The sequence below is a fragment of the Halichoeres trimaculatus genome, unplaced genomic scaffold, assembly GCF_033239565.1.
Source record: "Halichoeres trimaculatus isolate MK-OKI-2021-1 unplaced genomic scaffold, fHalTri1.1 fHalTri1_scaffold_17, whole genome shotgun sequence".
NCBI classification, from domain to species: domain Eukaryota; kingdom Metazoa; phylum Chordata; class Actinopteri; order Labriformes; family Labridae; genus Halichoeres; species Halichoeres trimaculatus.
In genome coordinates this window covers 23,818,892-23,844,036 of record NW_027437195.1, presented here as the reverse complement: position 1 = coordinate 23,844,036, position 25,145 = coordinate 23,818,892, and the positions used below count along the sequence as shown (strand labels likewise).

The 25,145-nt window shown below is 39.3% G+C and overlaps 2 protein-coding genes across 3 annotated transcripts; both read left to right on the top strand.

The window, feature by feature from the left end:
* Positions 1-737: 737 nt before the first annotated feature.
* On the top strand, positions 738-11,912 carry rbm25a (RNA binding motif protein 25a). Of its 2 annotated transcripts, none has more exons than XM_074691865.1 (18): positions 738-905; positions 1,188-1,310; positions 1,864-1,913; positions 2,162-2,332; positions 2,578-2,635; positions 2,740-2,900; positions 2,990-3,187; positions 3,275-3,355; positions 8,562-8,830; positions 8,935-9,046; positions 9,372-9,461; positions 9,575-9,648; positions 9,740-9,890; positions 10,080-10,488; positions 10,575-10,879; positions 11,039-11,137; positions 11,335-11,382; positions 11,475-11,912. In XM_074691865.1, the coding sequence occupies exons 2-18, from the start codon at positions 1,208-1,210 to the stop codon at positions 11,565-11,567; spliced, it is 2,472 nt and encodes an 823-aa protein (XP_074547966.1). In that variant the 5' UTR covers positions 738-905; positions 1,188-1,207; the 3' UTR covers positions 11,568-11,912. The 2 variants fall into 2 exon arrangements, with proteins under 2 accessions (XP_074547966.1, XP_074547965.1); XM_074691864.1 differs by having other exon boundaries at positions 3,272-3,355.
* A 1,371-nt stretch (positions 11,913-13,283) lies between these two features.
* On the top strand, positions 13,284-23,996 carry slc39a9 (solute carrier family 39 member 9). Its single transcript, XM_074692335.1, has 7 exons — positions 13,284-13,823; positions 15,499-15,607; positions 17,652-17,855; positions 18,305-18,373; positions 18,667-18,752; positions 19,617-19,751; positions 20,300-23,996. Exons 1-7 carry the CDS (start codon positions 13,728-13,730, stop codon positions 20,531-20,533), a joined length of 933 nt encoding a protein of 310 aa, XP_074548436.1. The 5' UTR covers positions 13,284-13,727; the 3' UTR covers positions 20,534-23,996.
* The last annotated feature ends 1,149 nt before the right edge of the window (positions 23,997-25,145 follow it).

The following is a 25,145-nucleotide window of genomic DNA, read 5'->3' as shown; positions in this document are numbered from 1 at the left end:
GGCTATAGCCCTCAGGAACCTGTAGTTTCTGTTGTGGTTGTATTGTGTTTTTATTTATTTATTTATTTATCTATTTATCTATTTATTTATTTATTTATTTATTATTGTAATTTATTTATTTTTATTTATTTATTTATTTATTTATTTATTCATCTATCTTGCTGTTGTGGTTTCTTTTTAGAAGTTATGCTTTTTTTTTTTTTTTTTTTTTTTTTTTAATGTTTTTGCTATGTTGTTACTGTGTTGTTTTTTTCAGTTGCTGTGTTTTGCACTACAGGGCAACGTACTCTCACACTGTTAACCAAAAATAACTTTGGTTGTTTTACTCAGATTGCGTATGAAAATTATAATTAAAAAAAATAGTCCCAAACTACTGCTTAACATGTTAGAATAATTTATCTTAATTGTGTAATTAAGACAGAAGAAAATGATTAAAATTGGCTATATTATATTACCCACCATAATAAATGTCATTTATATATTATTTTCTTTTCCCCTTTTGACCCGAAATCTGCACTTATTTATTGTTTTGTACTATTAGTATTCTGTTGTCTTGTTCTGTGTTTGCCTTGTTCTATTTTTATGTTTCAGTTGCACGGAATAATAGTTCACCTCTATGTATACCAAGGCGTGTGGAGGTGACAATAAAAATCTGAATTGATGTAAAAGTCATGATATTCCTCTTGCCTGAGAGACAGCACTGAGGTCATCAAAATGAAACTCTACTTTCCCATGATTCCTTTCGAAAAGAATCGGTAGTTATTTGGGGTTCTTGCAGCGCACCGGCAAGAACTATAACGCTAAACTTAAGCGCTGCGTTTTTTGAGTGTCGTGTTTTATAAGCTTTAATTTGGATAACCCATATTGTCCCTGGACTCGGGTTTTTATTTTAGACTCGCCTGCAGGTGAGTTTATCTCTCTGTGACCGCTGCAGCGGATGTAAACTAACAAGGCCACAGAGTGTGGGTTAGCCAGCCTGAGCTAATGAAGCTAGTTAACGTTGATTGTGGAAGATGCTTTCATTAGGATAAGCCAACAGCCCACCTGGTTATTTTGTATCATAAGCATGATGAACAGCTACGAAAGCTTAGAATTCATACTTGGATTGCCTCATAATACACAGTTCAATCCATCCAAACATTCACAATATTCTTCCTGAATTTCACCATCCTCTGTCTCCTCTATAGGTTTCCCTGTATAACTCAGGATGTCTTACCCTCCTCCGCTTAACCGCCAGCAGATTGGCATCCCGCAGCTGCCTCCCAGGATCCCCCCTCCTCAGTATGGCTTTGCCCCGACTGTCCCTCCAGGTAACTTCAGTGAAAACCTGTGTAATCATAACTGAAGTAAGAGCTGTGGATTTGTCACTCAGCTTCGGGGTCCCATTGTTTGATTCTTCATCGAAATACTCAGCGATCAGAAACGGAGAGTTGTATTTTGAGATGCTATAGTCACTGTTTGTGCACTTACATGACAACAACTGAAAGGTAATACTTCACAGCAAATCTGTCACAATCGTGATGTTGCGAGGCTCACATTTGTAATAAATATCACACTGAAACATATCATTTAGAAAATGAATTTTAGGTTTTTTGGCTGTACAGTTCCTGCAGTCTAAATGAGAAGCAACATGGGGCGACTAACCCTTGATAGACTACTTTTATCATCCATAAAGATTCAGAAGCCACATCCCAAAGTATACTGAATTTAAGACAGTTTATACCATCACACGTGAAGAGCAGTTGCATTTTTCTCTTACCTTTGTCTAATACCCACCACACAAAATGTCTTGCATTATCCATGTTTGTGTGTTTTAAATACCTGAATAAATGGTTTGATCATTGCTTTTGTTTCTATCACCAGGTACTCCCATGATCCCGGTACATATGGGTGTTGTGGCCCCCACACCCACCGTGAGTTAGAGACAGAAGTTTCTTCTGCATGCCATTTAAAGTGTCAGCTGTCCTGCATGAGTTACAAATACATACATAATCTTTATGGATTCATATATTGAGAAAATCTGTTACAAAACCAAGGCTGTTTTACTGATTGTATTCTCATTGTTCCCTAAACTTACTTTTTTGTTGTCTTTTTGGGCTTTTATTATTAGCCTAGACACGAGTAACAGTTTAGAGTCTAAATGTCTAAGTTGATGTTGCAGGTTCTTGTCCCGACAACTGTCACTATAGCACAGAAGCCAATGACTCTGAGGAAGGAGCCTGGCAGCATTAGAGTCAAAGACACAGATGAGAGCGGTGGTCCAACTACCACTGTGTTTGTAGGAAACATCTCTGAGAAGGCATCTGACATGCTGGTCAGGCAGCTCTTAGCGGTGAGTGACACAGTGCACCAGAGTTACTTAGATGAATTTCAACTAATGAATACCAAACCTAATTGGAACACTTAAATCACATGCAATCACAGTGAACTTCTTAAAATTAGAGCACATTTATCAGGAAGGTTGTATGAAAAATCCCACCTTGAGTTAGTGTACATAAAGCCTGTGTACTATCTTTGTACACTAACATTTCTGCTGTGAAATTTAATAACTCCTCTTTTCTGTTCACCTCCAATAAGAAATGTGGTATTGTTCTGAGCTGGAAAAGGGTCCAAGGTGCCTCTGGGAAACTCCAAGGTAAAAACTAGAAGGGATCACATCTTTCAATCATCTTCAAATGTAACGTGTTTGTATCAGTGAACCGTGAAACTAGCTTTTCCTCTGCTTCCTCATCCATGCAGCTTTTGGCTTCTGTGAATATAAAGAGCCTGAGTCCACACTGCGAGCCCTCAGACTTCTGCACGAGTTGCTCTTAGGTGATAAAAAGCTGCTAGTCAAGGTGGACGCCAAGACCAAGGCCCAGCTGGATGAGTGGAAGGCCAAGAAGAGGAGTGCGAATGGGGTAATCTGTCTTCCTGCTCAAACCTGTTGGCTGCTTGTATTGTTTTCTTAATTTGGTTTTAAAGTTGGTTTCTTCCCTCTAACACACAGGGATCCAGTGATGGGTCAAAGAATGAAGACGAAGAGGAAGAGGAGGAGGTTTTGGATGAAGAAACCATACGCCGGGACCAGGTTGTTAATGGGGCGATAGAAGTCCTTATTCGCGAGTATGCAAGTGAACTCAACGCGCCTTCCCAGGACCCTGACAGTCAACCCCGGAATAAGAAGAGGAAAGAGAAAAAAGAGGAGGTAGTGTTTGCTCTGATGTTGCTGATTTCACATTTACTGCTCAGTACTTAGTGTGTCTTGTGTTTGTTTCTCTCTTTGTGAAAGGAGGATATCAATGCCATGGAGATGGAGGACGACAAAAGAGACTTGATTTCCAGAGAGATCAGTAAATTCCGTGACACACACAAGGTAACGTATTCAACTGCTGCTATTACTCTGTAACATTAGGATATGGAGGAGCGATTCTCAAATTGCAATATCATATTCCTTAACAGCAAATGTAGCTTCACTTCAGAGGACGTAGAGATAAAACTCCTCCACGAGACTGTTCTGTTTCTATTAAAATCTAGAGGTATTTTGTTATTTATATATTAGTGACTCTTATTCAAACCTTGAAGAAAAGAGGGCTGTAGATGTTAATATCTTTTTATTTTCTGTTAGACTTAAGTGCTCTAATGCTACATCAACCACTCCGACATAGCGGTTTGCTACGGTTTAGTATTTCCAAATTACAAAAGTAGTTTTTATTGTTTTTGATCAAACTGATTTGAGACTAAAAAATTTTAGCTCTGCACAAAGCTAGAGAGCATGGACACAATGTGAAATTTCATCTTAAGCTAATCTATTGATTAAACTTCACCAATGTGGTAGAGTTCATTTGGTGACTAGAGCAAGATGAATCTCAGAATCTCAGCTTTGGAAAAAGTTGCGAGGATAGGATGTAAGTATGATCTTTCATTTCTTCTTTACCCATGTTGGGCGCTCCCTTCTAGAGGCTTTGCAGAGGGGCAACTGGCTCTCACTTCACTGCTAGTGTTCTCTTTAAAGTTGACTGTAAAAGGTGCTTTTGGGACAGTTACAAACTATTAGTTATAAATGAAGCATGCGAAGTTAAGGTGAAGCGGCTCAGTGAACCTTTGCATGTCCTCACATGATAAATGTTGTGTTTGAAGAACACACACAGTCTGAATGAGCTTAACCACTGCAGTAGTTTGAACTGCAGCTGTAATGATGGAGGGAGCGCCTCTCCACAGCACTCTGTGGTCTGAAGATATGCAAAGTAAGTCCCTCTGTTTTTTTCTCTTTTGTTCTCAAACATTCACTCATAGTTCCTTTCTTCTGCTCCATCTTTACTGTCCTCACCTCTTAAATACGGTTCACTTCAGGACAAAATAAAATGATTAGTGCAGTAAAGTGCAAGTTAAGGGGTGTTACAAAGCTGTTATAAAGGTTTAGTAAAGGTGTACTAATGGTTAGGTTAAGGTTGACATAAAAGATAGGTTTTAGTAGTGAAGGGATGTTGAAATAGTTTAGTTCAGGGTATAATAAAGGGTTAGTTCAAAGTTTACTGAAAGGTGTTAAAATAAGCTGTAATAAACAGTTAGCTAAGGTTGTAATAATGATTGACTAAAGTGTAAAGTCAGTTGTAACAAAGGTATGGTTCAGGTCATAATAGAGCTGTAATAAAGGGTGAGTTTTAGGATTAACAAAGAGTTTTTTAGAGTTAGAAAAAGGTTTACTTACAGGTGTTATAAAGCTGTGATAAATATTTTGTGACAGGTATGATGGAGCTGTAGTATAGGGTTAGTTAAGGTTATAATAAATGATTAGTTGGTGTCATAATAAATAGATATTGTAGGTTTTAGAAATGTAAGGAAGTTTTCTTTTAGCTGTAATAAAGGGTTTGTTCAGGTTGTACTAAGCTAAAAAAAATATATAGTAAAGGGTGTAATAGAACTGTATTGAAGGGTCAGTTCAGGGATGAGTAAATGTTTACTCAATGTGTTATAACACTGTAATAAAGGTTTAGTGAAACGTGTAATAGAGATGTAATAAAGGGTTAGTGAAGAATAGGAAAAATATTTACTTGAAGGTGATATAAAGCTGTAACAAAGGTTTTGTTAGAGGTAGGTGATAGAGCTGTTGTAACGAGTCATGTAAGGTAATCAAAATTGAGTTATGGTGTGAAAAGGTTAGTTAAGGTTATGATTAGTGATTATTATAGGTGCTAATAAAGGGTTAGTTAGAGTGTAATAAAACGTTAAAACTGTAAAGGTGACAATGTAATTCGCTGTGTATTGGCACAATTTAAGGCAGTTGACTTTTTCATTAAATTTATTCCTCAATTTAAATTCTATTAAAAATCCTAATTGAATATATTAATCAAATGAGGTATGTTTTAGAATAAAAAGCTGTACACAGTATCAAAACCTGGTGTTTTACTTGAAACTTGAGTGAGTTTTCCAGATGTCTTAAAGCTCCTCTTAAAAAAAATTGACAATAAAATGTTAATTCTCTCATACAGTTTAATGATACTTACTTGAATCAAGTTGCACAACATTTCCAATGAAGGTCATCACAAAGTTTTAGAACAGCTATCATACCTCTTTTTCTCTTTCTTTTCTTTATTTCCCCTTCACTGGTGCTTAGACCCACATTTCCAACAGAGCTCACTGCTGTTTTACAGTTGATAAAGAGACTGTTTGAAATCTGGGTCTGACTGTGCTAAGTTTAAAAACATTTCTTGGGTTGGGGAGGCCAAAGAAACATGAGGAAACAGCCTCGAGGTAAGACTGCTTCACTCATTTCCTTGTGAAATAACTGAAATTGAAAAGCACATTTTATTGTGTTGTTTGTGCAGATGAACTGTTGCTCGATAAACTGCTTCACAGGTTTTCGTTCTGGAGGTTTTTGCTGATTATTTGAACTTTGCACTTGACTTTCTTTTCCTCCCTTGTTAGCCTGTAGGATGAGTAGGTGCAGAGAGGCACTCATTCAGTCCATCATCTGTAAGTTGTGCATCAGTAGCTCCTGAACGGTCTCTAGAAAAGGCTGTGGTGTTTTGATCAGCTTTGCAGAATACATTTACTATTGCACTTAAAGCTTTTATCTGTTATACCTTACACCAAACTTTATTTCTGGAGTCTATACATGTTTACACACCTTATATCTGCATAATTGCGTCTACATTCACATTCTTCACCTTTAAGTATTTAAGGATGCACTTTCTTAGGCTTCATTCTGCTTTACACAGAGCTCCAACGCTCCTGCAGGGGAGCACTTGCATTGCAGCATCTCAGTCTGGTTCTGCTGCCCTGAGTATCAGATGACCATGTAGAAAACACATGGGGGCTGATTATGTAATTCACTTAGTTGGCCCATTTGCCATGTTAAGCTCAGGCTTGTTTTAATCCATTTGGCACCCACAGGAAAGCCCAAACCAGGGTGTTACATAGGGGTGATCCTAAGTGTATAGTTAGAACTTAGCAACCTTGTTGACCCAAAGGCGTAAAGCTGATTTAGCACGAGGGGAACACTTTCCCATTAAGTGCTTTATATCACAGCATGTGTGTTTGTAGCCCGAGCAGCTGAATTAAGCCATTAAACCGTGAGGTTCTTGTTGAGTCATTCAGGGATGTTTTCCTCGTTCAGAGAATACAGTTCATTCATTTAGCTGCAAGGCATGTGACATGACGTACAAAAAGTGTTGGAAAAAGATCATTTTAATATTTTTATTTGGACGGCTTCATGGTCAATTATATAATAGACATCAGTAGAAAATGTTTTCCTGTTGCTACATCTTACCTTTATCTTTGCATTAAATGCATCAACTGCAACAATAATAATACAAAAAAAATTTTAGAAGAAAGAAAACACCCCTTGTGAAAAATGTTTTCATGGTCACATTAAAAATAGTTGTTAGTGTGGGAGCAGAAAGATTCTAAGAAAGATCAGTGACATGCTGATCGTTGAATAAGAGGGCCTTTTGCAACAGTTTAAATACATCAAATATCATAAATGATTTACGAAAACTGATTGATTGGTGAGTTTTTTTCCTCCCAAAATAAGCGCCCGAGCTGGTCTCAGAAAAACACCCAATCAGTCATGATCAGGGATGGGTACCTTTCACATAAAAAACGATACCGCACCGATGCCCGGTGCCTGGCAATCGGTACCGGTACTCAACGGTACCAATTTTCGATACTTTTTTGTGCTCATTTGGTAAAAAAAATATCAATTTGTTTAATAGTATATATTTTTTTGTTTTTCAATTTGACATATATATTCTTTAATATATAACCTTGTAATGCTGTGTTCATGTCCAGCATGGAAAATCGCCTACTCTTCCACTTCCTCATATTCACAAAGGTGCATTTAGGTACCTAAACATGGTACCTTTTGATTTTTCGTGAATTGGTACCCAGTACTTTTGACAGAATGCGGTCAGTACCTATAAAAGTACCTAATTCGGTACCCATCCCTAGTCATGATTACACTCATAAATTGAAAACAGAGTTATTTTAAAAAATGTCATTAAAACAAATGTAAATAGACATATGTGTTTGAGTTATTTTTAGTAGCAAAGTACAAAACTGCACTGTGCATTATTTATTCAGACAAAAAAATCAAGATTATGAATTTTTTGTATTTTTAAAATGGAAAACACTTTTAAAATGCAAAACAAATAAATTTTAACAATACTTTAAAGGTGGCCTAGATTTATAAGACAAATAATATGAACTAATAGGCTGCTTCAAAGCCCATTCCAATTTGATTTTAACTTTTCATGACAAACTACACAAGGTCTAATCGAGCTACTGATAATTAATTAAAATTTTGTGATTGGAAAAAGACCAAAGTGTGCATTGTAAAAGATAAAGGAAAAAATCTGCTTATAATAAAGCAAAATTAAGAGATGTTGCAATGAAAAAAGACACCAAAACCCCTGTATTTGCCTGTTCAAGCAAACCAGACCGGGTAAACACCAAATTTCTTATCTGCAGTCATTTGCATCAACTCAGATCTGTTGGTATATCTGACGCCAGAGTGAACATTGATTGGAAAATGGGCGGATGTGGGTTTGACCACCATATTTGCCCACAGCTGAGTTTTTATTGGAAAGGCCTCTCATTACATCAGAGCATAATCTCAGATCACAGCAGAGCGCACGGTTACTGCAGAGGACGAGCTGACCTGTTACATATGTGAGAAAGAAAAAGTAATTCACTGTGACGACTAAAAGGTGGAGTCAGGACAGGAAGCGACACATGCAACAAAAATACAACAATGTTTGTTTGAAGAGTGTAAAATTAGAAAGTAAAACACCAGCATGATGTTTGTTATTCATGGTTTGGAGAAAGTGTGTCCTGATTGGGTAGTATTTGCATTAAACCACTCTTCCAGGAGGACACATCATGGCTAAAGAGGACTTCCTCATTTGCAGCAGCAGCCTCTCCAAGGCAATGAGTCGTGGCCGTATGTGAGCAGCGACTCCAAATCATTTTCACTTTCATGTGCTGATTACCTGTGTGTCTTATTGAAGTATCATCTTCCCCATATTAAAGAACAAGTAAAATATGTATTCCCACCTTTTCTCCCTGTTGGGCTCCCGCAGAAGCTGGAGGAGGAAAAAGGAAAGAAAGAAAAGGAGCGACTGGAGATCGAGAGGGAGAGGAGGGAGAGGGACAAAGAGCGGGAGCGCGAGAGGGAGCGTCGTGACCGTGAGAAGGAGAAGGAGAGGGAGCGGGAGCGAGACAAGGAGCGGGATAGAGACCGTGACCGAGAGCGGGAGAGAGACCGCGAGCGGGAGAGGACGAAGGAGCGAGAGAGGGAGCGCGAGAAGGACAGGAGTCGAGATGTCAGCGAAGATCGCAGCAGATCCAGGTCAGTAGGAGACTGAACGTGCCAACATTCCACAGATTTTGTTTTCATCTTCATTTAAATCATTTGATATTCAAGGAGTGTAACACCCTTGTCCCTTGCTGCAGAGAGAGGACCAGAGAAGATAAAAAACGAGACCGGGAAGAAGATGAGGAGGACATACACGAACGTAGGAGACTGGAGAGGAGGCTCAGGGACAAGGAGGCAGCTTACCAGGAAGTATGTTTATACTCTCTCTGGTCATTTCAATTAATTGTTTTTTTAAATGGGCTGTGAGGAGTTTGGAAGGGATCTTAAAAAAGTCTTCCTTCTAGAAATATGCCTGATTATAATCCACACTTCAAAATGAGATTATCAACGCCAATATTGCTGGTTAAAGGGTATTTTAAATTGCTACTTCTTAGTTTCCAGAGACTTCGTGCCACAAGGTGGCAAGGGAGTGCAATCAAAACAGATGCTCCTCATAGCATCTTTAACTTCACTTAACAGTTTTTCTTGTTTAGGTCCGACTTATTGATTGCTGAATTATTTTCTGTTTTCAAAGCGCCTGAAAAACTGGGAAATCAGGGAGAGGAAGAAAGGTCGGGACTACAGCAAAGACACAGAGAGGGAGGACGAGAGGCGCTGTGAAATGGTACAGTGTTATCAAATAACGTTGGTTATTGGTGATTTACATCATATGTATCAAGAAAAACTGCTGTACTGAAAAAGTTTCCATTTCATTTCATTCACTGAATTCAAATTCAGATGAAAGAAGCCAAACGACTAAAAGAATTCCTCGAGGATTACGACGATGACAGAGACGACCCAAAATACTACAGGTGATCATTGAATGCTCACTCTGAGGTGTGTTATATAAACTTAACTGTGTTTGCTATTTTCCTCAACTTGACTTCTTGTTCTCCTCCTCAGGGGCAGCGCTCTTCAGAAGCGACTCCGCGACCGAGAAAAGGAGACTGAGTTGGATGAAAGAGACCGGAAGAGAGAGAAAGAGGAGCTAGAGGAGATCAGACAGAGGCTGCTGGCTGAGGGTCACCCTGATCCTGATGCTGAGCTGCAGAGGGTGGGTGGCTTAGTTCACAAAAGTATCACTAAAGAATCCTGGCTTTACAGGTTTTCATCCAGCAGGCTGATTCCTAAATGCCTTGCTGATTTAAACATGGAAATATAAAACAAGTTTGTCTGTTTTTGTCAGTTTTGTTAACCAGGATGCGAGTTCAGTCTTTCTGTGTTCTGTTTTTTTTTTGTGAAGATGGAGGAGGAAGCAGAGCGTAGACAACAGCCTCCCCTGAAACTGGAGCCTGAAGAGGTCGTGCACCATGAAAAGTCTCACAAAGATCGAGATCGGGAGAAGCGAGGGTCAGCGAGGCCGGCAGAGCCCATCTCCCGGGGTCCAGTGCATCATTCTGATGATGACGAACCAGAAGGGGACGAGGATGACTACCGCGATGCTGAGGACTCGCAAGACGCCAAACCACAACACAAACCCATTATGCGGCCAGTCGTGACAGCTCCCTCAGTGTCCTCTGCCAGTGGGAACGCCACGCCTAACACACCCGGCAACGAGTCGCCCTGTGGGATCATCATTCCTGGCGAGAACACTCCTGAGGTCCAACCTCCAGAGGAACACCGGCCCAAGATTGGTCTCAGCCTCAAACTGGGTGAGCAAAGTCACAAACTTGACACAGAGTGATTGGTTGTTTCATTTCTTCTTTGCACTAGATTAAAACTTGTCTCTGTTTGCCAGGTGCCACCAACAGTCCCAGCCAGCTCAGTGTGGGGAAGAGGAAGAAGCTGGCGACCATGGAAAGTGTTTTTAACAAGTTTGATGACGAGGAGGCTGATGAGCAGCCTCGCAAAAGGAAACTGGTTCCCCTGGACTACGGAGATGATGATAAGAGTCTGGGGCTGGACGGGGCTGAAATTTCTGGTGGCAAAGGCAGCATCAACACGGAGGAGAAACGCAAACACATAAAGAGCCTCATAGAGAAGATCCCCACAGCCCGGCCTGAGCTCTTCTCCTACCCCCTGGACTGGGCCATGGTGGACTCGGTAAAAAGCCTCTTGATCTTTGATGTGTTGATAACGTTTTGTATTTAAAACATTTTTTGTTGATGAAGAGATCTGTGTGTTCTTATTTTCAGTCCTTTTCCTAGAGGGTTACATTTTCAGCTACATTAACTGGCTAATTTGTGGTCTTTGTATTTTTAGACACTAATGGATCGACGCATCAGACCGTGGATCAACAAAAAGATCATTGAATACATCGGCGAGGAGGAAGCCACACTGGTTGACTTTGTCTGCTCGAAGGTTTGTGATCATTTTTCCAAAATTAGCTGCATATAGTTCAGATTTCCCTCTTATTCCCAGTGATTTAAGTTTAAAAAAAAGTAAAGAGCTTCTTAATGTGTTTTTTTGTTATAGTCAGGGGTTTTGTGTCTGTTTTTTCCTGAAGTTTGCTTCTTTGCCCTGCTGCCCTTTTTAAAATTTGTACTTCTTCCCCTCAGGTGATGGCACACAGCACTCCTCAGGGTATTCTTGATGATGTGGCTATGGTAAGTTGATACAGGTGTAAAAACAAAAATGAAAAGACGTAAAAGTTTTTGTGAGATGATGTAACATTTGTCTTATCTGTCTCTGTGTTTAGGTCCTGGATGAAGAAGCAGAGGTCTTCATTGTGAAAATGTGGAGGCTGTTGATTTACGAAACAGAGGCAAAGAAGATCGGACTGGCAAAATAAGGACCTCATGTCTCTGACTTCCTTAGCTCACACTTCTGCTGCCTTCAGTTTTCTGCTGATGCAGATGGTAATTATGTCCATTCATCCCTCCATTCCATCAGCACGGAGCGCTGCCTTCCTTGTTCGTGTGTGTGTGAGCGAGTGTGTTTGGAGGAAAAAGGCTGAGCTGTGAACAGAGTGGGTTTGCACAAACATACTGCATGATGAAACTTCAGTTGTATTTTTTTCTCTGGATTGAGGCAAACAATGGTTAAATCTTATCCCTGTTCTCTGATACGTTGTACACATCGTGCTTTGAGTTACTGTTGTAATGTTGAGGCACTGCTCCATTGTGTGAACCAATAAATATGCTTTTTTATAAAAACTGTCTGTTCTCTTTATTCACTTTTGCTGGTTTGAAAGGCGGTCTTGTCGCTCTTGTTTTATATTCTGTTGTTGTCATTGCAAAATCTCAAATGATAAGACGTATAAAGATGATTGAAGTAACCATGGTCTTTCAAACATACTATATATTTTTTAGCCATTGAATTAGCAATATGTCTAAAGATAATGATCCTTTCCCAAAACCTGCAATCCAAGCAAAACAGATCAGAAAATGACGCTGACTGTGTTCTGTAAGAAAAAAATCACCTTGGCTAAATCCTGCAGATCTGCAACCAAACCCGTTTTGCAAGACTAAAAGTCTGGCTAGTTTATCCCATGCACTTGCCCTCAAAAAATGTCCTTATTAACAAGGGTTAACAATACCCAATTAAGAAGATTTAGGGGAACTTTTTGTCATTCCTAAAAGGGGAGAAACCCATAGTTACCTTCTTGTCTTAAAAGACAACTTCATATCTAAATTACTTATATTCTATTATGTTTTTTTTCTTTGGGACACTTCCTGAATGTATTTATTTTTTTATTTTATTTTTTATTTTTTTGCATTTATTTTAATTGGAAAAGTATCTTTTTTTTTTTTTTTACCTGGTGGACACAGGCATCAGTGAAAAAAATACCTTGTCTTTAATTATTTATTCATTTTTTTATTTATGAATTTTTTCGAATGGTGTCCCTATTGTTTTTACCTGGTGGAAATAAACTTCCAGAGTTGAATTGAACAGAATATTCTTTATTGAGCTCCAATGGAAGACATTTTTGTATCACAGCTGCTCACAACATTGAAGTGCAAAACTGAAGTATAGTAAAAAAAATATAGAAGTAGCAACAACTTAAGATGAGAACTAAAAATCAGACATTTAAGAACCATTCAAAAAACTGGAAAAATGTCACTTTTTATTCTAGAACAAATATGCACAAAAATGAATGATGAATACTGAGATAATGTGCAAAACTGCTGTATATTTTGAATATTGGACGGCGTGAAAGTACCTTCTCTTGAATCTTTTATATTATTATTTTATAAACCCTCTGTTTTTTCCATTAAATATTTTTTTTAGTAAACAAGTTTCTCTATTTTATTTATTTATTTATTTATTTTACCAGGGAGAAATATGCATCCATACTGAGTTCCTACCCAGAGAAATATCTTTTTTACATGACTTTTTGAAAATCCCTATTCTAAATGTCTATCATGGCTCTGCTTGTGTCTTGTTTACACCGCTGTTTACACCTGTGATGGATATTATCTTGTGCCACATCACCCCTGAGTCCTCCCCCCCGATGCCTTTCGCAGACACGTGGCAAAACCACTTCTACAGGTCTATGGTGTGACCCCTGACCTGGAAGCACTTTTCTGTCGGCACCAAACAAGAGGATGTACTATTAGCAGGTTGTTAGCTTTCTGCCAACGGAGTCAGGAAGTCGTAATATTATTGTTGACAGGTGAATCATTAAGAAACAATGCAGGAAGTTGCATTTTCTGAGGCGAGCATACACGCGTCAGGATTTTTTGTTTGTGAAGTTTGAGAGTCGGGAATTACTGAAGCTAGCCACTTAGCTTTGCTCTGCTAACGAGGCCAGCGGTTGCATCGTCTGTGTTGAGTTACCGTGAATGTTTGACAAGGAGCTGAGCTGCTGCAAGAAAAGGGGACAACGTTCTCATAGTTAACAGTTACTAGTCACCAACAGGGCATGTTATTAATCCTGAAGACTACGAAGAAAAGTCCGTTGTGAGTGCTCCTGGAAGTTGGTTTAGCTTAGCAGCAGGTTAGCCTAGTCATGGATGATTTCAGCTCGATCAGTCTGCTCTCTCTGGCGATGCTGGTGGGATGCTATGTGGCTGGGACGATACCTTTAGCCGTAAACTTTTCAGAGGTAAGTATGAAATGAGAAAGATTAAACAATTTGATGGATTCAAAGCTGCTGTGGGAAGGTTTGAACTGGTTATTGTGGTGTCACATTCTGCCACGACATACATTTGACAGACCTACTTGCCAACACACTCAAGAGAGCAAATAACTTCCCATTCAGTGACGAGTTTGACACCTAAAGGTTCTGTACAGAGTTGAAGGTTTGAACTGCTTCAGGTTCTACAAAAGTGTGAAATAAAACAAGTGTAATCTGATTGTCTGATAGCAAATACTAACAAACCATGTACCCGTGTGATGTTAATCTAATATCTTAGCGCATTAAGTTAATGCTGGCAAACTAGTGCACCTAACGTCTGTAATATAGTAAAAAAAAATGACTGAAGGTGTGAGACTTGATTTTTTCATGGTCATAAATTAAATTCAGTCTCAGCAGTGTGGGGGTATCACACCATCTATGAGACTGATCAGCAACATGCAGCTTTTAATACATATTCCTATGGCATTTTAAGGGGTGTTAGCATTGATTCAAATACTTCACATCAAATTTAAGAAAAAAAAAAGACAAATAATTACAGAGAAGATTTGGGGACAAAAACCCAATCATTGCATTTCTACCAATGACTTATCAAAAAGAACTACAGACTTTTTTCTCTGCTCTGTATATATTTTTTTCTAAATAAAAAAAATATATCATCCTGTTTTTTAAAAGCCCAGTATTGGACATGAAAACAGTTCGTTTGTATGTAGAAGGTCTCGGTTGCTTTTGTAGCTCAGCTTTTTTAGAGTATTTTAACAAATCATTGTCATACCTTTTTTATGCAACTTTTATGTTTTTATTTTAAAATCTGTCTATTTTTTTTGCGATTTTTTTTGTATTTTTTTATTTATTTTTCCTGCTTTTTAATTGATTTTATTGTTTTTTATTAATATGTTTTGCTGATTTGTGTCTCTGTAAAGCACTTTGAATTGCCTTGCTGAAATGTGCTATATAAATAAACTTGCCTTCAGAAAGAGGCGTACTCATTCATCGCAGACCATTAAATACTGATGAAGTTAATGATACGGTTCACCCAACAAGACAAACTTTCAAACATGCAAGATATGTAGCTGTAAAACATTGAAAAACACCAGTAAGTGTAACCTACAAATATTTCCCAAGATAATCCACCATCAAATCAACAGACAAATTTCTACTCCCTTTATCTTCCAATGAGAGTGGCTGTTTCAAGGAAGATGAGCAGGAACTTGAATCTTTTTTTCCTCAACATACAGTTTGAAAGAGTTCAGGCACCAAAGATTGTAAGTTTCTGTATTCTTTGGTCACAACAAGCAGACCTAAAACTGATTTTTTTAAAGAGTTTCAGTCTATGTGTGGTGGACAAGGCAGAGATAAACATCAAACCTCCAAGATTGCAAGATCTGAAAAGATGTGCATGTGTAAGTAAGCATCACAATCATCCAGCACAGACAAAAAATCTCTTCCGGGCCTCAAAAGAAAAGCAGGATCTGACATTTGCCAGCACTCTGCAAGTTTAAGGTTAATCTGTGCCGCTGGTACCTATGATTACATCAGAGGCTCTGTGATGTTATCAAGATCCCCACTCCATCTTGTGTTTGCAAGGATTAAAAACATTGTGATAATCTTTGCTGAAGATGTGTTTGTGTGTCTGTGTCTCCAGGAGAGGCTGAAGCTGATCACAGTGCTGGGAGCGGGGCTGCTGTGTGGGACTGCGCTGGCTGTCATCATTCCTGAGGGGGTTCACGCACTTTATGAAGAGATACTTGAAGGTAAAAGCAAACAGAGGAGTGTATGTCAGAAAGGTTTACCCAGAAGGGTAATGAAAAATTCTTGCCACACTTTCATCATGGCTGCTGGAGACAGGAAAGACAGCAGTAGGAGAGTTTGATGAGTAGACAAATGTAGAGGTGCTGCTTGGTGAAAAGTGAAACAAAAGTGTCTCACAGGATCTTTAATTAATCAAACAGATTTAACAATCAACCCGACAGTTTGAAAACCAGTAGACTAGTTTGTTCTCTTGTGTGTCATCTCCATGGGTGATAATCAAAACCTACAGTCGTTTGAACTTGACACATTTGCCCTGTTTGTTCTACAAACATCTTCTTTTTTCTTTTTTTTTTTTTTTTTTGAATGAGAGGAGGTCAGGTGCCCAGTTGACTCTGGGGTTCAGGGCAAACCTGTTAGATCCCTTCTGTGCTCAACCAAACAAGGACCAAAAATTCCCCCCTTTGAACTCTTTTGGCTCTTTGTGAGAGCTCCAGTCACCTGATGGAGTGCCACAGAACAGATATGTAGACTGTACTCTAAACCAACAGTTTGACTCTTTTCAAACAGAACAAAGTTCGCCCTGTGGTGAAACACAAGCAGCTGACGTCTGTTTCTCTTATGTAACAAAACTCTTCAAACACAGAAGTTTGTAAAGAGATCATCTGCATCAACTCGTTCTTCTGTATCTTCAAAGAGTGCTGGGTGGATGGACTTCTGATATTTGTGCAGAACGGAATGAAAAGCCCAGTTTCCACCAAGTGGTTCAATTTGGTTCGTCTCGACATGGCCTGCATTTTATGGCGTTTGCACTGACTAATCCTGGGACAGATCTCCAAAAAACAAGCCGAGCCGTCCCACTTTTTGGGACCCTTTCGTATGAGTGCCAGACTAAACCGATCCGCCTTTAGAAGGTGGAGCTACAACACTGCAGACCGTTGATTGGTCGAAAGAATCATCACTTACCATGTGACAGCGGCTGTATTTCTCCTGGCTGCACACAGTCTTCTCTGATACAAAGCTTGATTGCACTTTGTATCAAAGAGCTACATGCCAATCACAGAGGACGAAATGCTGCATGCCTTCCATTGTTGCTCTTTGTTTACTGTGTCGTGTTTTTCTTCCCTGTGAATTTATTAGCGGGGTACACTGTCGCGCTGCTATGGCGTCACACTATTTTGTTACTAGCCAAGTTTACATGGACCCAAATATTCCGCTTGCATTCTGTTTATTTGCTCAAACGGAAAGAATTTAACCTTTATATACACCTTATTCCGAAAGAAAAGTGCCAATCTGAATGGACATTTAATTGGTTTCACAGGGGTGGAATATTCCTTTCTCCAAACCGATTGAGGTTTCATGTATCCACTCAAAAGGAAAGTTGTCAGGGTGCGTTCTTTCAGATCATGCTCAGAAATGACTTAAGACGCAACTAGAGACGCTCCTCAATTTGTTTACATTTGTTTGTTTGTTTGGGCATGCCTCATTGACTATTCTGTTTGATTATAGCGGCGCATGTAGACCAGAGATTGGAATATTCTTTTCCATGTATACTATTGTTTTCGGAAAAGTCGGAAAGATGAAAAACTCCTTATTTAACTGTGGCTACTGATCCGGCTATCGGCATACAGCTTACACGCCGCCTACCGCAAGGGGGCACTGTGGGCTGTGGAAATGCAAACAGGACCAGGCTTAAATCCGCCAACCCGTACCAAACCGGACTGCTTGGTGGAAACGGGGGCTTAAGTCTTTGCATATGGTTACATTTTAAATATCTGTATAAAGTCAGAAAAAAAAAGAGAAATTATAAAACATAGTGCTTTAAACCAAACAAGATACCTTTTGTACCATTGGCAAAAACACTGAGTAATGAAACTGAAAAGTTAGCATTTAGTAGGATCAGGACTTGATTTAGACTCTCTAATAAGACTATCAGTAGAGAAACTCTCAGACATCTCTGACTCAGCCGGCCCAGTCTCCTCCTAAAAGGCGTGTTCAGGTGTTTCTTTCATCTCCTCGTTCTGACCCCCCTCTCCTCACACTCTGCAGGTGGACATCACGGCCACGGCCAGGCCGGAGTCTTAGTAGCATCTGAGGCCAAAGCGGAGGGTGAATCAGCCCTGAGTGCAGGCGCAGAACATGAACACAGCCACGAGCAGCTCCACGCCTGCATCGGGGTGTCCCTGGTCCTGGGCTTCGTCTTCATGCTGCTGGTGGACCAGATCGGCAGCTCTCATGTTCACAGCACAGAAGGTTAGTGTTAGCCCAGTCCACGGGTCGAGCACCTCGATACGGAAACTTAATTTGTTTAAACATTTGGCTTCGTGACATCGTCTTTGTCAGTAGCCTCATGGAGAGTTAATCTCCTCTGGCAGAAAATCATTTCATTAAATTCGACCCAGCTCACATCCAGATGGCTCAGCTACAAAGTGTCTTCACAGAAGCACTGATGCTAGAATTTCAGGGCTTTGTGTTTGAGCTGCTAATGCTCTGCAAACATCCACTCAACACCACCCAAAAGATCTCACTCAGTGTGAAGATGCTGCTCATTTATCACCACTGAGTTCTTCTTTTATTTACTGATACAAACACATCCAATCAAAACACAGACTCATTGATGCTGCAATTTTATTTCATTTAATTTTGTGGTTCTGATCCTTTAACTGTAGATATTTTTTTTTCTCCATCTGTTTCTGCTTTAGATCCAGAGTCAGCGAGAGTCACCTCCTCTAAAATCACCACCACTCTGGGTCTTGTGGTGCACGCTGCAGGTTGGTCTTTTCTTGGATCTGTCTTATAACAAACACGTGTTCTGACAAGAAGTGGGCAACACAAGATTTATCAACCAATAATGGATATTTTCTTTGCTGACAAAGCTGTAATTTTCCTGCTAAATTTCCTGGTTGATTCTTGAGGCATTTATCAGAGCTTAAGAGCTTCTTAGTAAGTACCAGAGGCTCTCTTTAAAAACAGCTTTAATGTTAAGTGTAAAATGACTCATGATGTATTGAGGGTGTTTCAGTTTTGTTTGCTGAAGGTGTTTCAAACTGTCTCTCGTCTCCAGCTGATGGCGTGGCGTTAGGAGCTGCTGCTTCCACCTCTCAGACCAGCGTTCAGCTCATCGTCTTCGTAGCCATCATGCTGCACAAGGTGATGACAGTGTACATGAAGTTAATGCTTCAAAAGTTCTTTTGTTCTTATACTATTTCACAAATTAAATTTTTGTCTGAGTGTTGTTTTCATAGTATGAGGCAAACTAATTATATCTGCCAAAAAGTTAATGAATGGATCTTGATGAAATTTTCAGGAAATGTTTGAAATAGGATAAGGAAGAAGTGATTAAATTTTGGAGGTGATATGGATCACCGTCTGGATCCAGGACTTTTTTAAAGGATTCTTTATCAGTGTGAGATAGGGCCGTTTTCACCATATGTATATATAACTCCACCATAAATGGTTGGATTGCTTTGCAAAACAACACAAGACAAGGTCACTATAATTTCTGACAGATGTAAAAGTACGATCCAGATCCTGGCAATATTCTGGATACTAAGAATATGAAATATGTACTGGATCATCATAATTTTCAACACTGTCAGGAAACAAATTATCGTACAAACCTGCAACTAACACCAAATTGTAGCAGACAGTCTGCTGAAAGGAAGTATAACATTAAAGTAGGACCAAAGTGTTGGTGACGACCACGATGTGCTTGGTGGAGGTTTGCGCTCTCTGATTGCTTTTCTAGTTTTGTTTGCACCCACTCACTCAGAGTTTTAGCCTTATGTTCATTGTTTGTCTTGAAGGAAATAACACTCAGAACCATCAACTGCTGTTTTTTTAATGTTCCCCAACAGACATGTCTTAGCAAATTAAAATTTTGCAGCCTCAGCCCAGCTCAGATAAATCAAGCATGAGCTGTTTTATAAAGGTTAAAGAGAATCAGCAGATAAATCTGTAAAACGTGTTTACAGCTTTAACCAAACTTGTTGTGAACTTTCCTGACCCCTGCAGGCCCCTGCGGCGTTCGGCCTCGTGTCATTCCTGATGCACGCTGGTCTCGAGAGAAACCGCATCCGCAAACATCTCCTGGTCTTCGCCTTGGCAGCACCCGTCCTCGCAATGCTCACCTTTTTAGGCCTCAGTCAGGTAAATCTTCACAAATGTTTCTATTTTAGGAACATGTGGAAGCACATAGCCTCTTGATTTCTTGTTGTGTGTGTGATAAACGACTTCCTCTTGTATATTAAGAATTAAAAATGATGTAAACTTGATTTGAGCTGTAGGAAAGTTGCACAGATAATACGCAACAACTATCCCTGTCCCTGCACACTGAATCAAAGCAAAGGTGTAGTCTGGTATCTGAGTCTTTTTAGGGTATGGAGAACTATTTCAGGCAGGAGAGAAACTTGAGGATCTGTTTTCTCTGACAGTTTCCAGCCTGAGACAAACCTGCTTTGTTGTAGCACAGTGTGTTACAAAAGAACACGCCGCAGCAGCCAGGAAACGATCTTTAAAACCAGTTCTGCTGGTCAGGACATCAGACGACATGTTAGTTAGGAAACCAAGAGGGAGGATGTTTCAGACTCCTCACTGTGCGTTTGGATACTGAAGACAGTCACCGTGTAGGATGAAATGTTTGAGGGAGGAAGTAACCAGATACTTATCCTCATGTTGTGTCTTTCTTCTCCTTTCAGAGCAGTAAGGAGGCTCTCTCAGACATCAACGCCACAGGTGTCGCCATGCTCTTCTCCGCCGGGACCTTCCTCTACGTCGCCACAGTCCACGTCCTCCCTGAAGTCGGGGGCGGCGGCCACAGCCACGCTCCCTCAGGAGGGAACGGGGGAAAAGGACTGAGCAAGCTGGAGGTGGGAGCTCTAGTGCTGGGCTGCCTCATTCCTCTGGTGCTGTCCGTTGGTCACCACCATTAAAGCCCGTCTCACAGGACGAATGTGAGACGGTGTACAGGGAAAAACAGACACTTCAAACTTCACGTCTTATTGTTGGCACACCTGCTGCTCGTTTCAGGACATCTTATGGCTCAAACTGACCTGAAAACTGAGGAAAGGATGTTGGAAGGGGTCTGAGCTGCTTCAGTGACAACAAAGGCACAGGATGATGTCTCTTCAGCTCCTGTCTGAGCCCATTTCTCCCATCAGAAACCTATTTAAGAAGCAGGATGGGATAGCTCTGTCCAGTTACATCACCGTGAAGTTTCAGTGTTTCATTACAGATGTCAAACAGGATGATAGTTGCACAGCTGAGATTTCCAGGGCCTGAGTCTAGCCTATTATACCAAGAATGCGAACGTCTTTTTTAATGAATCTGACAGCGGTTATGAGTCTTAGCAACAATCCAGTTTAATTTAAACTGATTGTTAAGTGCCATATTTATCAAACGAGAGGGATACTTGAAGAGAAGGTGCCAGAGTCTGAAAGAAATGCTCTTGATTAATTTCATTCCCAACAAAGCCCCTTTTTTTTGCACAGCAGCAACATCAAACGTTTCGCTTTCATTCAGGAAAAGTCGCATCATAACATGTGTACCCTCACTGTCTGTTGAAAGAAGCTGCTTCCTGTTCTGTTAAACTTGCAGAGTGATAAGTATAAATACACGTTGAAGAATAAATCTGTATAGAATCGTACGGTGATCGTGTAGAGTGTTGTAAGCTTTTCTTAGAGGTGGAGGGTAGCTCAGCAGCTCTGGCTGATTTTTCAGGCATTAACTGAATAGAAAAGTTTAGGGACCAGAGGAAAATTTCTACAGTCATTTTTTTTTTTCTTGTAGGTGATTTACCCCTCATTAACTAATCATACCGGAGCAATAACCACACATGAGATTGGAGCAAGAAAAACGCAGCCCAGCAGCAGCAGGCGGATAAGTTAGCGTCTATTTGCTCTGTCGTCAATCAGGACGATTCACGTGGATATCATGCGTGTCACTGTGCGACTCTCTGCAGGGCTCACCTGTGTGTATATGTCTGTAAGTACGTCCTGTACAGAGTAACTACTTTCTTTCACAATCATCATGACCTCTTGGTGTGAGATGGAACTGCTTACTCACAAATACATTTTTTTATCCGGACTTTTTGGACATGTATGGACTGTTCACTGGACTGTTCAAGAGTCTCTCTTTTATGTATAAATTGGAAAACTTTTACTCATGTGACTTGTTGATTAATTCCACGTTACAGGATGAGGAGAAACAAGAGAGGAGGTGGGGTACGTGGGACGCATGCAGGCTAGCTGCTGCATGACTTTCTTTCTTCTTTTTTATTTTTAAGGGACACTCTTCTGTTTGTACAAACACCTCACTTTGTTGCTTTACAGTCGGGCGTGTTGGAGGAAAGCCCCGTTATGTGCATTATTATACGTCTTTCCCTCCCTCATGAAACCCCTTTTTAATGAATCCAGGGTTCAGGTGTTAATGTGTCGCAGGTTGTAGCTCACTTTTTATTACTTTTATCCACGGATTAATTATTAATCCCTGAAACTGACACAGCAAAAAACTTCAGAAAATGATGAAGAATGATGTCAGGGTTAAGTCTTAAGGAGTTCAGACACTTGTATAAAAAATCCTAACAAGTCCAGTTTACGGTTAAAGAAGACAAAGAAGAGGGTTTTTTCAGCTGGGAGACTCCCTTTTTAATTTTCTTTTTTAAAATGCTACTTGAATAATGAATTAAAGCTCCTGTAAGGGATTTTTATCTCACCATGACAGACTGCAGTGAACGGTGACGTCGCTTTATGAGCTCCAAAAACAGCAGGAACAAGCCTGACAGACCACTGTAAGAAGATATGTTTTTAACTTTTTCCCCTCACTCAGATTAGCAAAGAAAAAAGATTAAGCGTTTGTCCACAGGGGGCGCCAGAATCCACCCAAACATGAAGCTCTCAATAGGAGCTTTATTTGTGTTCTTTTTATGTCCAGTGTAAAGTCGATCAAATCAGGTTTGCTGGTGCAAACATGAACCTGAAAAGCTGCCGAAAACATGGTTAAAATGTTCAGTTTTTGAATGAATAAAACGAACAAAGTTACAATTCAGGAAACAGTCACACGATGTGATCTTGATGAAACATATTTTCCTTTTTAAAACAAATATTCATCATGATTTAGGTCAACAGTTTAATTTTTGATTGATGCATTAGAGCGAAAATGTCCTATTCTTATCTGCTGATCCTCATCTTCAAAACTGAAAATACCAGATGTGTTCAGACTGAGGCGATCAGTGTTGTGTCTTCCATGTTTTTGAAACGATGGTTAAATTGTCATCATAGGAACGGTTCTACTTTTCAAGCTATTTCAACCTCTAATGGTCTGTTACAGTTGCACCTGGCTGGTTTTTCCTTTTTATTTCTTGACTAAACTTTTCCTCTGCTTCTTTTTTGCCTCAAAATTTAAAACCTATAGTTCCTCCTTCTTCCAACTGACCCAGCTCACACGTCTCTGAAAACTCTAAAATGAGTTTGTACTTGACAGGAATCAGGAAAGCGATATATTCACAGACAGAAGGGACAGGAGGAATTACTAAGATGGGCTAAAATGCATCAATATTAAAGGTTACAGGCTGCAATTTTTTTTCTGGAGCTTGAACACAGTTATTTAATGAAAGTTTAACAGAAGAAATGATAAAAGCTTCTTTGAGGAACTTCCTTTTTTGGTCAGTTTTGGCACCCCCGTGTGGACATAAATGGTACCTGATCTCTTTTCTCTGGTTTACATCTTTGTTTTTAAAAGAAGTTTAAAACTCTGTCCTCAAAAAGTCGAATGTGTCACTTAAAAATAGCCTGCAGGTGATTTCTCTACCTGGAGGAATAATCTGACATAATTTATCTTCACGCTGATGGTTTCGTTTGCTGCTCGCTCAGAAACATCTGGTTAAGTTTCATTTTGCGGTCCCCCACAGGAGCTTTATGTTCAGTTTTCTCTCATATATTTAAAGGATATTAAGTAATTAAACAAAAAGGATCTTTTTTTCCAAATCATAAGTTAGAATACTGAAATCTGCCCTACAAATTCAAACTTCAACCTGCTGAGAGGAAAGTTTCTCATTTAGACGCCTCTTTAATTCCAGCAGATTCACTTTTATTATTTTCTCACAGTCATAATTAAGATTATTGGTAACTTAGAAATGCAATAACTTCTCTGACGTTTAGTCCCACCTCCTGCGTCTGATTTTAGTGAACCTGCAAGCGTAAATCTTCTAAATGAAATGGCTCTGATAGACAGAGCAACGTCAGCACGTTTTGAAGCTGTTCAGAGGAAGTCTTGTTTGTTTGTGTTTGCGTTTTATTTTCGTCATTCCGATTGAGTCTGCCTTATTTCCACACTTCTGATTGTGAAGAACAGTTGTAAAGCAACGTGTTTTATGATGACTAAATTAAAGTTTTTTAACTGGTGAACAAACCTGCTGAGGTACTGATTATTTAAAGCTGCTTACTGTTAAATTATTCACAATATTTTAGTGTTAGACAGGAGTTGTTTTCCTGTTTGGTGCTTTGGTTTTAAAATTTTCCACATTGTTACTCCTACCAAGTCTTGTTTTTATCGATATGTGGGAATTTTCCCTCCTTTTCCAGATGTTTTTGTTGTAAGTTTGTTTTGGAGGCATTTCATTTTTCGTAAAAAATTATGGGAAGGGGGTTAGGGGTTCATTTTTTTAATCTATTTTATTTTATTTTTTTACATATAATTTTCATAAAGCACTAAAAGCTGTACTCTAACGGCCCTAAACCCCTATGGTGTCTTTATGAGAAGCCTGGGAGTGTCCCCAGTTTGTTTTTCAGCATTTTATTTTTGGTGAAAACTCTAGCCTCGTAGTTCTTTTTAATATATATATTTTTTAATTTTCTGAATGTTAAAAATCACTAAAGTGAACCCTAAGGACTCAAAAACGCAAGAAATGTTGTCCCACTGTGTTTTTCAAGCATTTTATTTTTGGTCAAAATTCTGAAAAAAAAAAAAAGCAAAATATGACAAAAACAAACAAACAAGTTTTTTTTAAAAAATGTGAGGTAAAATTCTTATCTCTCACATTTTTTTTTAAATTTATTTTTTAACAACATTTCAAGTATTGAAAAACACTAAAAGATGTTTTCAGAGGACTCACTTACCCCTGGTCGTCTTTGTAAAAACATGAGGAGGGTCCAATTATGTCTATGCGGCATTTCATTTTTTTGTTAAAATTCTGAAAAAAAAAACAGTCTGAGTTTTAAAAGAGAAAAAAAATATATTATTATATTTTTTTTTAATGAGAGCCTAAGGAGTGTCCCCAATGTGTTTGTCAGCATTTTATTTTTGGTCAAATTTCGACAAAAAAAAGCATTAAGTGTTAGCCTTTTTTTCCCTCCACATGTTGAAAAAAAAAAAAGACTCAAAATTAACCATGAGGACTAATGGACCACTTTGGTTGTCTTTATAAGTGCCCCGGGAGTGTTCCAGTTATGGTTTTAATTTTTACTAACTTTATGAAATGAGAGTGGGGGCTGGCACAGCCCCAGCATACCCCCCTTGATTTGCGCCCCTGCCCTGCTTACGTCAGCA

What these genes read in the sequence shown, in the direction of transcription:
- rbm25a (XM_074691864.1), top strand. Translation starts at nt 1,208, where the DNA reads ATGTCTTACCCTCCTCCGCTTAACCGCCAGCAGATTGGCATCCCGCAG. An exon ending in TGGTCAGGCAGCTCTTAGCG is followed by an intron (nt 2,333 to 2,577) that starts GTGAGTGACACA and finishes ACCTCCAATAAG; the next exon opens with AAATGTGGTATTGTTCTGAG. An exon ending in AATTCCGTGACACACACAAG is followed by an intron (nt 3,356 to 8,561) that starts GTAACGTATTCA and finishes GGGCTCCCGCAG; the next exon opens with AAGCTGGAGGAGGAAAAAGG.
- slc39a9 (XM_074692335.1), top strand. Translation starts at nt 13,728, where the DNA reads ATGGATGATTTCAGCTCGATCAGTCTGCTCTCTCTGGCGATGCTGGTG. An exon ending in TAGCCGTAAACTTTTCAGAG is followed by an intron (nt 13,824 to 15,498) that starts GTAAGTATGAAA and finishes CTGTGTCTCCAG; the next exon opens with GAGAGGCTGAAGCTGATCAC. An exon ending in TAGCCATCATGCTGCACAAG is followed by an intron (nt 18,753 to 19,616) that starts GTGATGACAGTG and finishes TGACCCCTGCAG; the next exon opens with GCCCCTGCGGCGTTCGGCCT.